Source organism: Poecilia reticulata, linkage group LG15, assembly GCF_000633615.1.
Source record: "Poecilia reticulata strain Guanapo linkage group LG15, Guppy_female_1.0+MT, whole genome shotgun sequence".
NCBI classification, from domain to species: Eukaryota; Metazoa; Chordata; class Actinopteri; order Cyprinodontiformes; family Poeciliidae; genus Poecilia; species Poecilia reticulata.
This window is the reverse complement of record NC_024345.1, coordinates 22,792,913-22,806,460: the sequence shown is the minus strand read 5'-3', so window position 1 is coordinate 22,806,460 and position 13,548 is coordinate 22,792,913. Positions and strand designations below refer to the sequence as shown.

The 13,548-nt window shown below is 37.4% G+C and overlaps 1 protein-coding gene across 1 annotated transcript in view; it reads left to right on the top strand.

The window, feature by feature from the left end:
• The window catches only part of rmdn2 (regulator of microtubule dynamics 2), a 35,004-nt gene extending 21,462 nt beyond the window's left edge, over nucleotides 1–13,542 (top strand). The window contains exons 7-12 of the mRNA XM_008430002.2: nucleotides 5,734–5,809; nucleotides 6,399–6,476; nucleotides 8,834–8,932; nucleotides 11,869–11,922; nucleotides 12,005–12,085; nucleotides 13,455–13,542. Coding sequence (XP_008428224.1) covers nucleotides 5,734–5,809; nucleotides 6,399–6,476; nucleotides 8,834–8,932; nucleotides 11,869–11,922; nucleotides 12,005–12,085; nucleotides 13,455–13,502 — 436 coding nt within the window. The 3' untranslated portion in view covers nucleotides 13,503–13,542. The remainder of the gene's footprint in view (nucleotides 1–5,733; nucleotides 5,810–6,398; nucleotides 6,477–8,833; nucleotides 8,933–11,868; nucleotides 11,923–12,004; nucleotides 12,086–13,454) is intronic.
• Nucleotides 13,543–13,548: the final 6 nt, after the last annotated feature.

The window sequence follows — 13,548 nt, the reverse complement described above, 5'->3', positions numbered from 1 at the left end:
GGGGTGGGCAATCCTGGTCCTCGAGAGCCGGTGTCCTGCAGCTCTTAGATGTCTCCCTGGTCCAACACACTTGAATCCAACAGCTGAATCACCTCCTAAACGTCATTATTTGACTCAGGTGTGTTGAAGTTGAGACGCATCTAAAAGTTGCAGGAGACCGGCCCTCGAGACCTGGAATTGCCCACCCCGGTGCTACAGCATAGCTTGGGTTGCTACACTACAAAAACTCAAAAACTTACCTAAATTTTTTAGTTTCTAGTGTAAATATCTCAATACACTTGAAATAAGGCAAAACTGACTTGCAAATAACTTTTCAGCAAAATATAGGAGCTTGTTTTTGGTTACTTAGTCATTAATATTGATGAAAACAGACTAGTTCCACTGGCAGATTATTACTACGTAGTACTTTTTTAAATCAATATTAAGGAATTATTAACTCGTATCTTACTCAATATCTTATTGAAAAGTTACTTGCAAGTTACTTCTGTTTAATAACAAGTGGATTAAGATGTTTTAAAGTTAAAAGTAAAATTTTGTATATGCAGTGTAGATAACTGGCCAGGCTTTTCTGGGGTTGCTAGGTTACGAGCAGAACTCTGGTGGGGTTGCTAGGAAACAGGCGGAACTCTGCTGGGGTTGCTAGGTTACGAGCGGAACTCTGCTGGGGTTGCTAAGTAACAGGCGGAACTCTGCTGGGGTTGCTAGGTTACGAGCGGAACTCTGCTGGGGTTGCTAAGTAACAGGCAGAACTCTGCTGGGATTGCTAGGTTACGAGCGGAACTCTGCTGGGGTTGCTAGGTTACGAGCGGAACTCTGCTGGGGTTGCTTGGTAATGGTAATGCTGATTTTTGATGTTACATTCCAAAGGTTTTTGAAACTGCTCATTTTCCAGACGCCAAGACATTTATTAATTTATTTCCAAAAGCAGCTGGTTGTTTGTTTATTTATTTATTTATTTATTTATTTATTTATTTATTTATTTATTTATTTATTTATTTTTAAGCAACCGGGTTGTTTTTAGAAGCAGTAGAAAGTTACCCAAATGGAAATATAAAAACTGGCAAAACGTGAATTTTTGCAAAATGCATGCCGTTTAAACTCTGCATTACCACGCAGTTGAAATGAAACATCGCTAAAGGATTGGGAGGATGTTAACCTGTTCTGTAAAGCCAATCACATAAAAATGACGTTTAGATGTTAATGAATGCACACAGAGAGGGAGTGAGTGACAGCTTAATAGGCTGGGTGAGGAAGGCTAGCTGAGCAAACCTGCTTTGATGATCCGAGTGCAGCAGCAGCAGCTATGAAAGGTGCTGCTGTTCTGGCTCCGCACCGCTCCTGCGTCTTATCTTGCCGATGAAGCTCAGATGTTCTTTTGAAAAAAAAGAGAGAGACTTGTGAGCTCTTTTGTTGGTGCTTTAATGGAAGAAACGGGTTTGGCATGATCAGTGGGTCGTCTCAGGTTCTGCTCTTTATGGTCTGCACCTTTTTACACTCGCTTTTATTCACACTGCAAAAACACAAAATATTACCAAGTATTTTTGGTCTAGTTTCTACTGAAGACAAAAGTAACTTTTCGGTTTCACTAGCAGATTATTTCACTTATAGCATTGGAAATGATCTGCCAGTGGAACTTGAACTTCTTAACAATATTAAGAAATGATTTACTTAAAACAAGCTCTTTAATATTTTCTTAAGTTAAAGTTTTGTCTTATTTCAATTGTACTAAAGTATTTACTTTGGAAACTAAAATGGTAAGAATTTGTGATTTTTCAGTGCACTGGAAACATTTTAGTGGATGCTTTCCTCATATTTATAGCCAAACTTTGCAGAAATGCCTGTTTCTTGCTTGCACAATTGTAGCAAACTAACAATGCACACAATAAAATGCATATTTTGCTTCATTTCACAGTTTTTCACTCATTTTGGTGCAAAAACTTGCAGACTTCACTCCCAGCAATCCTCTGAGACGGTAGAGAAAACAGAATCACTTTGTTTTTGTCCTGAGCCAATTGTGTCTGCAAACTGCACACTGTCTTGAAACATTTGGCAGTTCCTCGCCCTGTTTCTGTACAAGTTTTAGCCTGGAGTCCCGTCTGGCAACTCTCTGCGTTTGGCTGTTCGTGTTTGGATCTGAAGGCTGAAATCTATCTGCTGTTTCCGCCAAGCACCTGTCTCTTTGGGCTCTTTGTTTTTGCCCGGTAGATTAGGGGATTTCGTGGAGATGTTATTGGAACATGTGCACCAACTTTACGCAATAAAGCGCTCTTTCGTCGCCTCTTCTTCCCCTGTCATTTATTGCGACTTCTCTCCTCCCTTTTTGATACTTTCCTTTTCTTATTAGGCAGGATAGTGTTTCGGCTCTCAGTTTACAGGAGCGGGTTAGCTTCAACAGTTGGGGCCCTGAGGCCAGACACACCTCTACATCCTACCTCTTCCTCTTCCCTGCTCTGTGCCTCTGAAATGAAGTAGCATTGCATAAGAGCAGTCCTTTGAACAATCAAGTATTCATGTTAAAACCGTGGCTCAGCTGCTTCTGCATGCACTGTAAAACATTTTAAGCTTGTTGAAGTTGAAAATGAAAGTCCACCTGCTGCCTTGAAAATGCTGTTTAAGTCAACAAGAAAATAGTTTTTTAACTCGGTCATTAGAAGATAGTAGACATGGCTAAATGTGGCTCAGATGTTTTACAGTGCAGGTGCTCTCTGACCCTTGATGGCGAACGTTTTCGCAGTCAACACCAGCCTGTGGTGGCCAGGATGTCTGCCAACGTCTCCTGGTTGTCTTTACGATCCCTGATCCCAGTGATGGTTACTGTTCGTCTCTGGTATGTCGGTGCAGCAAGTACATGAGTTGATTGACGGCACTAAGCCCCTCCTCCTGGCTCTAATTGGTCTTTCTTGGTGCATTTATTCAGACGGCAAGAGGAGCTCAGGGATGAGGTGGAAGAGATTGAGCTTTTCACAGATTATTTGTCTCATTTTGACACAACATGATGGCAGTTTTAACAATTATTTTTAAAAAAACCATATTTCTGTAAAAAATACGTACTCCATCTTTAAGAGTAACTAAACCTCAAATCAGCTGTTTTGCAGATAATCTGTCTTAATTGGTCTTTAAAGGTGCTAAGTTTTGACATTTTTGTGTAAATTTGTTTAATTCTGCAATATTAAGCCTCGTTTACTTGAGTAAAAACATCGTGATTTAGTGCTACTCTTGAGTACAGTTTTTGGGTTCTCTACCACCTCTGATCATAAGTAACTTTTCGGCAAGAAACAGGAGCTTATTTTAAATCAGTGGTTCTTAACCTTTTTTGAGGTACCTAACTCCCCCAGTTTCATATGCGCATTCACCGAACCCTTCTCATTCCTACCCCCCGGAAACACACAGAGTACTTTGCGGTATTCTGATTTAGTAAAGTTATTATTTGCAGTGTTACCACCCCCACACCACTAGAGGCAGTAGCAACCCCGAAAAGATGCGACTAAGGAGCAGATTTAGACTATAGGATTTGGTAAAAACGGTGAGTTTTGCTGAAGTAATTAAAGACACAAGTTCAAATCCATGCTGAGAGAGGAGCTCCTTCAATCAGTGCTCCTCCGCAGCTCTAATTGGTTAAGCAATGTAACGTGATCCTCTGATTGGCTAAGCAATGTAACGTGATCCTCTGATTGGCTAAGCAATGTAACGTGATCCTCTGNCCTCTGATTGGCTAAGCAATGTAACGTGATCCTCTGATTGGCTAAGCAATGTAACGTGATCCTCTGATTGGCTAAGCAATGTAACGTGATCCTCTACAGCAAGTAATGGCAAAGCGGGGCGTCRTCACGACTTTACACAAGTGAGTCTTTACCTCCGCAGCAGAGGCTCCGCCAAACCCCTGAGACCGACTCACCGAACCCCTGGGGTTCGATTGAACCCAGGTTAAGAACCACTGTTTTAAATAAATAATTCCTTAATATTGATTTAAAAATACTAGTTCCATTGGCACAATTTTCCTCATAACATGGGAAAAATGTTTTGTTCCGAATAAACTGCCAGTGGAAATAGAACTGGGTTGCTAGGCGACGGGCCGGGCATGGCTGGCGTTGCTAGGTAACATCACAGGGCCAGTTGATAGTGAAATAATCTGACAAAGAACTAGAACTTGTTTGTGACTTAAGACAAGTGTCTATATTTTACTGAAAAGTTATGTTTAAGTTATTTTTGTCCTTTTTCAAGTGTCCTAAGATATTTTCTCTAGAAACTCGACCAAATGTACTTGGTATAATTTTATGTTTTTGCAGTGCAATGTTCTCTCTAGCTAAAGTTGAGAAGATCTGATGACTACGTTGCTAAACTCTTTGAGGGACTTTCAGCTACTTGCATGAAAAAAAAAAAAGTTGAATCTAGGATTAACACACGGAGGCGAATAATAAGCCAACCACTGTGGCTTTCAGCAGATCTTTAATCAGAGCTGATGGATCTGTTCAAAGCCTTTGCATCCAGCTGCCTGTTTTCATTGGAGCTGCTGGTGACAGATAGCATCTCAGCTGGAAACCCGCGCAGAGCAGCGCCAGCCACTGGCTGTGTGGGCTCGTCCCGCGCTGCCTTCGCTAAATAAACACCAGGCTCTTTAGTCACAGTAGCCCACGGTTCTTCTTCTGGTGTTTGCCTTTCAGGGTAATTTGAGGTAGTATTTGTCTTATCAGTGTTGATTTTCCATTAATGATTGTTTCTCTGGTGTTTAATTATTTCATGCTGGTTCCCCTCCACTTGACTTGAACATGTTGTTTTTTAATTTTTATCCGTCTGTCTGGGGTTAAAAGTCTTGAGAGATCGTGTTTCCTAGCAGAGCAGGAGAAGCTTTAATGTTTTACTGAAACAAAATGAAGTTTAAGACATTTAGGGAGAATTTGCAAAGCAGTGCAACATCTTCAGTGTTTGCAACCTTTTGGCACACAGTATGGAAGAAAGAGAGCATAATTAGTCTGATGTTTTTAGGCAAGGAATTTTTAACCTTGGCGTTCTGTTTTTCACCTTAAGGAATTTGCCTATAAAAATTTACCTTCAGGCTGCACAGTGGTGCAGTTGGTAGAGCTGCTGCCTTGCAGCAAGAAGGTTCTGGGTTCGATTCCTGGTCTTTCTGCATGGAGTTTGCATGTTCTCGCTGTGCATGGTGGGTTTTCACCAGGTACTCCGGTTTCCTCCCACAGTCCAAAAACATGACTGTCAGGTTAATTGGCCTCTCCAAATTGCCCTTAGGTGTGAGTGTGTGTGTGCATGGTTGTGTGTCCTGTGTGTCTCTGTGTTGCCCTGCGACAGACTGGTGACCTGTCCAGGTGACCCCGCCTCTCGCCCGGAACGTTAGCAGGAGAGGCACCAGCAACCCTCCCGACCCCACTGAGGGACAAGGGTGTAAGAAAATGGATGGATGGATGAATTTACCTGCAAAAATTGGCCTGCAAAAATTCACTTGTAAAAATTTTCACCCACAAATATTCGCCTTACATTTTTGTGTATTTTATTCTGTAGAAAGAAGCCTGAATTTCCACGTTAGGCCTTAAAAACAACCATAATCTTTATTAATAAAAGTTTGATCAGCTAAGCTTGAAAGCAGTCAAATTTTGCAGGTTTTTTGCAACATTGTTTCCTTTCTGCTCGGCATATTTCTTCTTTTTTTTAAACACTTTATTTAGCATGAAAAGCTGCTTAAACAAAAACTGATTTCTGAGTTTTATTTTGTCTTCACAGGTACGCCATCATGTGTGGAATCATGGCAGAATACGACTCGATACAAAACAAGATAAAGAACGGTTACATCTTTAAGGTGAGCTACACAGATCTAAAACTGTTCCGGCATTTTCACATTTTGCAATCAAATTTCTGAAGGTGTTGAGTTACTTTAGATCTTTCCGGGAAATTAGTTGTTTAATCCTGGAAATGTTCTTCTGGTGATAGAAGGCCGACTTTGTAACTGTCTTTATGTGGCTCTGGAGGTTCAGGTTCCACTCATGCGCTTACATAACCGGAGCATGGAACAACGGCACGTAGCATTTTATCTCTTCTCAGCAGTTTTCACAAACACTGTGTACCTTCAGAGCTTTGACAGGTGAATGAGACAGAGAAAAAGAGAGAGAGAGAGAGAGAGAGAGAGAGAGAAAGAGAGAGAGAGAGAGAGAGAGAGAGAAAGAGAGCTGAAGAGGGCAGAAATGAAAAGAAGGGGAGGGTCAGTGACAGCGGGGGGAGTGTGTGGCAGGTTTGCGTGTGTGAGAGGTGTTTGTGAAATACTTGTGGGTTGGTGAAGCGGGACAGAAGGCGGTGAAAACAGCGGCCGTACCACGAATCAGCATTAAAATCCGTCTCTGCTGAACCATGAGTCGGCGTTAAATCCTCTTGTTTCTCTGCTTCTGTCCCAGGATCACCTGGATAAAGCCATCGAGTTGAAGCCGCAGGACCCCCTATCCTACTACCTGCTGGGTCGCTGGTGCTACGCTGTACGTGACCTTTCCCTCCTGTCTGACCTCAGAGAGTACGGCAAGCCGTTAGTGTCAATAATGACATGTTCTGAGTCTGATCGCAGAAAATGTAAAAATGTTACAGGAGGACATTGTTGACAGTACGTAAACACACAACAACAGAAAATACAATTAAAATGAATATCTAAAATAATTTTGCACTTCTGTTAAATCCCAATTAAGTAATCAGATCTTAAAACGTCACTTAATGAGGGTCATATTTCGAGCATAAGTGAACTAGCACAGATGCTAACATTTTAAGACAGAGCAGACTTACAATTTTAACATTTGTTTGTGAATGCTGAATGTGAAAGCTGCTAAATGTTATTTAATGGTTTCATCATTGAAAAATTATAAGATCTTGAATTTATAAAAATTAAGATTTATAGGAGGTGGCAAGTTTACTTTGTAAACGTTCGAAGATCAAGCTTCCTAGTTGGATGATTTTTGTTACCATGGTTACGATGTGAGGCCAGGAGTTTAGTCTTTGTGTTTGAGCTAATTTTTTTCATGAATGCATCTCAGCAAGTTACAGATTATACTAAATCTATGGACACGTTGCATGTTGTTTACATGTGGAAATTTGCGCCTCCACACGGCGCTGGTTGGCAGAAAGACGATCTTTTACTTGCATATCAGATGCTTATTTTGCATTTATTAATAAGTAATTGCTGTGGTAGATTAGCTACCGCTGCTATCAGCTAATCTAATACAGCAGTGGTTTATTAGTTAATTTAAACACCTGCTGATGATCTGTCAGAGTTGGTGTTTAGGTCGCCTTTTTTTATTATTTAAATGAACCGAAACACATTGAATTTTCAGTACATCTACATGTCAAAGTTGTCATAGACAAGCTAGCATAACTAACCTACTTCCTTTTTCTTTGCTCTTTTTCTTAATTAAAGCTTTTTCCTGACCTTATTATATAGTTGTAGTTTTGATAATTAGTACCAAAGCACTGCATCCCATTTCTTTTATATATCAGGTGAATATTTAAGATTTCGGGCGTTATGTTGACAACTTGACAGCTAAACCTAGTGCTAGTCATCGTTGGAAAGCAGCTTTTTGGGCATGACAGTAGATACTGATCTTTTCCATTTGGTGACTGTTGAGTTTATAATAAAAACCAGTTTAGAACAAGCCGTTAATGTAGGTCTAATTATTGACAGTGACGGCTTTCCGTAGTGTATGTGGAGTTCAGTGTGTTTTTTTTTCTGCCTGTGTGATTCTGGCAGGGCGCTCTCTGGACGGTTGACAGCAGCCATTGTTGGCTTTAAATCAGATTGCAGCGCAGTGGCAGCTCCGTCCTGTTTCTGTTCGGCTCGTGTTCTTTCCGTTCTGCCGTTTGTTTTTGATTCAGATAAAGGCTGTTTTTATGGCCATCACGCTATGTCTTTACTCTGAGTCATCGCTGCTGCTATATTTAGACGTTGGATCTGATTACGGGGTCCATTGGTGCATTTTCAGATTTTGTTTTCATGCAACGTGTTAATTTGGTGTTAAAAAAAAATAAAAACAAAAATTTTGAACTAAATTTTAATTGAAATATAAAATTATTGGTCGATTTAAACCTTATAAATGACTTTGATTCCTGCAATGAGTAGGAAAATAAATTAATCTTTTTTTCCCAGTAAAAACACTGGGATATTTTTACTCTTTGTGAAAAATATAAACTTTTATATAATGCTGTTTTATAAAAAAAAGAAGCACTATCCATGCTTTTATTTTGAAGTCCTTAAAAAAGCTTGATATTCAAACCAACGTTTGATTAAATTTAAAAACATTATTTACAGTGGAAACCAGATATTTTTATACACCTAGTAAAAAGTTAGATTAGATTAAACTTTTCTTGTTTTAGGTTAGCTAGAATATCCCAAATTATTTCTGTTTTCATGTTGAAAATTTAATTTATCAGCGCATAGAAACGTTTAATTATTCATGACTGCATCATGTTGGGGGTTGAATATGATGCGACGCAGAGGCTCTTTTCTCTTAGCCACTCTTCATAATGGGAAAGACAAGAAAACATGATGATTAGGCTTAATGTGACTGTGAATTATTTGTGGAAAATTTGAGGATTTTTCTTAAATATTCTAACTAAAATGCAGCTTTGAAAACTAAAATGATGATTTGCAAACCAGCCAATCCAGGAACACCGTTTAATTTACCTTGGCTCTTATTGGCTGGATGGCGCCGATGAGGAATAATGTGGATTTTAATGATTTTAATGAAATTGTTGCCAGTCGTTATAAATTCCTCTGTATCTTTCTTTTATTCTTTAAATTTTTTGTCTGTCGTTTTCCTGTTTTAAGCCTGGTTATTTGGTTATTTTCCAGGTTGCTCAGTTGTCGTGGATTGAGAGGAAAGTTGCTGCAACGCTGTTTGGAGAACCTCCGAGCGCCACAGTCGAAGACGCACTGAAGAATTTCCTGAAGGTACGCTGTTTTAAAAACAGCCGCGTTTTCATCCATGTTGTTATCCTGGAAAATTTCATTTCGGTGTTTTTAAGGTTTGGAAAGTTCTTGATTTCTGTAAAAAGTCCTTGAAAGTAATTTATAGACAATAATTAGTAGTAAAATCTAACGTTTGATGAAAAGCTTAAATGTGGGCACCAGATTTTTAAAGATGATAAAAATTTATTTTTTTATGTTTGAAATTAAATCAGATAAAAATTTTTTTATTGTTTTAGATTAGTGAGAATATATAAAATTATTTCTATTTCCTTGTCAGAAGTGAGATTTTTTTTTTCTTTCTTCAAATTCAGAAGTTTGTAAAGATGCTATATTGTGCTTTACATTTAAAGGTTTTTTACTTTAACACAATTTGTTTGAATTGTTTAAATTATTATTCCTAATAACTGTGACTTACTGATCTGTGGAAATGAAATAAAGATTAACTTACGTTTTATACGTTAAACTTTATTGAAATTGATGGATTTCTTTGCTCTTGGATCCATCAGTGTGAGAATAAAAAACATAAAATTTAGTTCCATTTTATTTTACTTTATTCCTGCTGTAGAAAGTAAAATACCATCACAAAACATTATTAATAACCATAATAAATAATATGTAAAAGTGAATTGAAACTGTCTTTTTTTCAGTTCATTTGTATGTTTTTATCTCCAAAGTGATGCTGGGAAAGTTTGAAAACTTACCGTGAAGATGCTTAAAATGCTTGAATTTTATGTGGAAATGTTTACAAACCCAGATGTTTTTAACAAAGTGACGCCGAAGAGTGAAAATTAACAATTAATTATGCAAGAGAGTCTGTTTGAGGGTCTAAATACTAAATAAGGTGATAAAATCCACATGTAACACTTTATTTGAAGGGGGGTGAATAAGACTGTCATGACACTGTTATAAACATGTCATAACATGTCATGAACATGAATAAGCCTTCATGAATATTTATGACTGTTGTCATAAAGTGTCATTCGGTAAATTATGACACTTTTAATACAAAGTTTACATTATTCAAAATGTCTGGTATGACAGCTTGACATTAACTAAGAAATTATTACTGATATAAATTTGTTATAAAAGTATTACTGATTGCACTTTAAAATGTAGGTAACTTTATGTTATTAAAGGTAAAGTTTAATCAGTAATGATTTATTGGTAAATGTCAAGTTTAACAAAGACATTTTGAATAATGTCAACTTTGTATTAAAAGTGTCATAATTTACCGAATGACGCTTTATGACAAAGGTCATAAATATTCATGAAGGCTTATTCATGTTCATGACATGTTATGACATGTTTATTACAGTGTCATGACAGTCTTATTCACCCCCTTCACATAAAGTGTTACCAATCCACCTTTTGTTGGTGCAGATTCCTTAAAATGGAGCTAAACATTACATTAAATTCACAGGAAACTGCTTGAAACCCATTATTGATATAGGATTATATATAGATATTGATATTGATAGTGGTATATTTTTAAATAAACAACCTGTTGGATTAACTTTTACTGTCTTGATGTCGAAACAAAATGTGGGTTAATCATAAGTGGTTGAAATGAATTAAGAAATACTCTTAAATAACACAGAAAGTTGAGTTTTTATATAGTTTTGTTAGTTTTTGCTCTCACAATCAACCAGAATCGAGTTTATTTTGTGCCGCAGTAGAAATTTTGCCTCCAGGTCGGCTCCTGCGCTCCTTTTTTCTTTTTCTGTTTTTTTAATCTGTGTTTTTTCAGAGCAGTCTTATCTGCGTTCCCACATTTCAACTGTTTATACAGCAGAGAAAATACTTTTGCTCCTGGCCAATATTCCTCTGCATGCCTCTTCTCATTAGCTCGGCTTTAAATGAGTCGTGCTGCGACTCGTCGGCGAAAACCTTACAGCAGGTCTGCTGCTGAGCAGCTGGAGGAAAAAAACCCAGCACCAACTCAGACTCCCCATAAATCAGCCACAATTTAAGAGCTGCTGCGTGTGGAGTGAAGGTGGGGCGGGTTGCCATGGTTACCATAATTGCACCTGACCAATCACGGTATTCTTTTGACGTTAAAAAAACAAATCACATCAGATTGTTTCTTACCGGTTACCCCTGTTATGTCTGACTGCTGCATCCTAAAAGCGCAAAGCATCGTTACGGCAGGTCCTTCCTCCAAACCGTCGCTAGCTGCGCGTCTACTATTAACCTTAAAACTGCGCAAATTGGAATTACGAAAATAAATTTGCTTAATGGAACCACACCAATTACAAAAAATCTCTTTCTTTTTTTTTTTTATAAAAGTTTGTGTTTTCTTTTTACTGTTCAATATTGAACCTTTTTCTTTTTTTTCATTCTACACTGCAAAAAATCTGCCAAAGTATTTTTGGTCTAGTTTCTTAGTAAACTTGAAATAAGACAAACTAACTTAAAAGTAACTTTTTAGTAAAATACATTAGCTTGTTTTAAGTCAATATTTCATTAAGATTGATGAAAAAGTACGAGTTCCATTGGAAGATTATTTCACTTTTTTCACAATCGTTACCTAGCAACGGCAGCCAAGCCCAGCCTGTTACCTAGCAACCAAGCTCTAGTTCCACTGGCAGATTATTTCACTTTTAACAAAACATTTTCCCCATATAATATATTAATTTATCTGCCAATAGAAATTTTTCATCAACATTAAGGAATTGTTGACTTAAAAAAAAAGCTCCTATGTCTTTTCTGAAAAGTTACTTTTAATTCAGTTTTTTTTATCACTTTTTTACCTTTTTTGTGCCTCTTTGCTGCTGTTATATCTTTCACTCTGTGGAACAATCAGGAATATTTCTATTCTTCTGAACTCAACCTGTTTTTTTTATCTGTTTTATTCTGAGATGAGTCTGGCGTTGCAGCTCAGAAATGAACCAGCTTTCTGTTTTTTTCTACAAACGCAGGTTGAAGAGATTCATCCTGCGTACTCGAAGCTGAACTATGTGTTCCTGGCGAAGGTCAGTGATGCTTTCTGGTGATTCTGTTGGCTGTAAACTGGATTTATCTTAACTGTACTGTTTTGTTTTGTTTTTGTGGCAGTGTTATAAAGCTTTGGGGCAGAGCGAGAAGGCCAGGAAGATGTGTGAAGCTGCATCTACCATGAACACCGTCTCCAAAGAGGTTCACTTCACTTTTGTTTTATTTTAAACCCAAAATTTTTCTGTTTTAATTTGATTTTGTGCCATAAACCAACAGAATGTGGTGCAAAGCTGTGAAATACAAAGAATTGAAATTTCTGCTCATCCCTCAATCACAGTCACATTGAAAATCAATCATTTCAGTCTGGACTTTGTCTAGGCCATTCTAGCCTATCAGACGCTTTCCTCCAGGATTGTCCTCCATTTATCTTTCCATGAATTCACCACAGAGCAGTAATTAATCCAAAAATGTTAAAAAAAAATAGACGTTTTGCATTTAAGATAAAGACTTATTCGTCTGTAAATATGTTTCACCCAGAACTCAACTTTTAGTTCTGTAAAAAAATCCTTTTCTGTCCAATTATTAAGTGGTTTATCCAAAAATATATTTACTTCTAATATTGTAGAAAACAGAGTTATTTGAAAAACCTACAGAATGTGCCTGTTTTTTTATCAGTTTAATTGATTAATCAATAGATTAATCAGTAAGTAAAATAATTGTTAGTTGCAGCTTTACTGGCAATTTAGTTTTATAGTTTCGTCATCATGATTCGCTTTTCTTAATCCAATCTAAATTGAGGGTAAATTTGTCTTTTTGTGTCTTATTTTGTTTTATGTTCTATCAAATAACAGCCAAAACTAAATTTTATGATTTATTTTAAAGGCTGAGTGCTCAGGGTTGCTCAGGGGTTTTTGGTGACATTTGTCCTTCTTACCAGTTGGTGGCGCTAATGCTCCATTATGATGATTGAACACCAAGAAGAAGAAGAGGAACTATTCGCTGAGACTACCTGCATTTCCATGCGCAATTTGACGTTTTCAAAATAAACTTGCTTAATGGAAATACGGCAGTTAAAAAAAATTTAAAAATTTGTGTTAAAAAGCTTTAGCACTTAAATGAGGTGGGTTTTTGGCTGCATCTAAATTGGTCTATTTTACAAAACTACAATGGAAACACTTTTTTCACATCACACGAGTCACATAATCAAGAACTGGACGTTACTACTGCCGGAGACGACAAAAAAGACGACAACAGGAAGTGGTTGAGGATGATGCTGCTGTTTTTTTAATGACTTATCTCCTGAACAAATTTATTCTTAGTGATTTTAATTGTGTTATTTATTGGGGGGAAAAAACCACAACAGCGATATTTTTTTTTTTCAACATTAGCAGAAAATTGACAAAGTTTTACACACATTTCTACTTTCACTTTACAATAATGCACCACTCCCAATAAAAACCACAGGAAACAGAATGGAAAAAAGTATGAAAAAGCCACCATTTGCTTCAGTTAGTGGCAGAAAAGTTCAAAATTAGCCAACAATGACTTTAAAATGTTTTCCTTTGTGCAGGATGAAGAAGCACAGAAGGAGCTGGATTTACTCTTCCCTACAGTCTGAGTGTGAAAACGCTAAGGAACCATTCTGAAGTTATTTATAATTATAT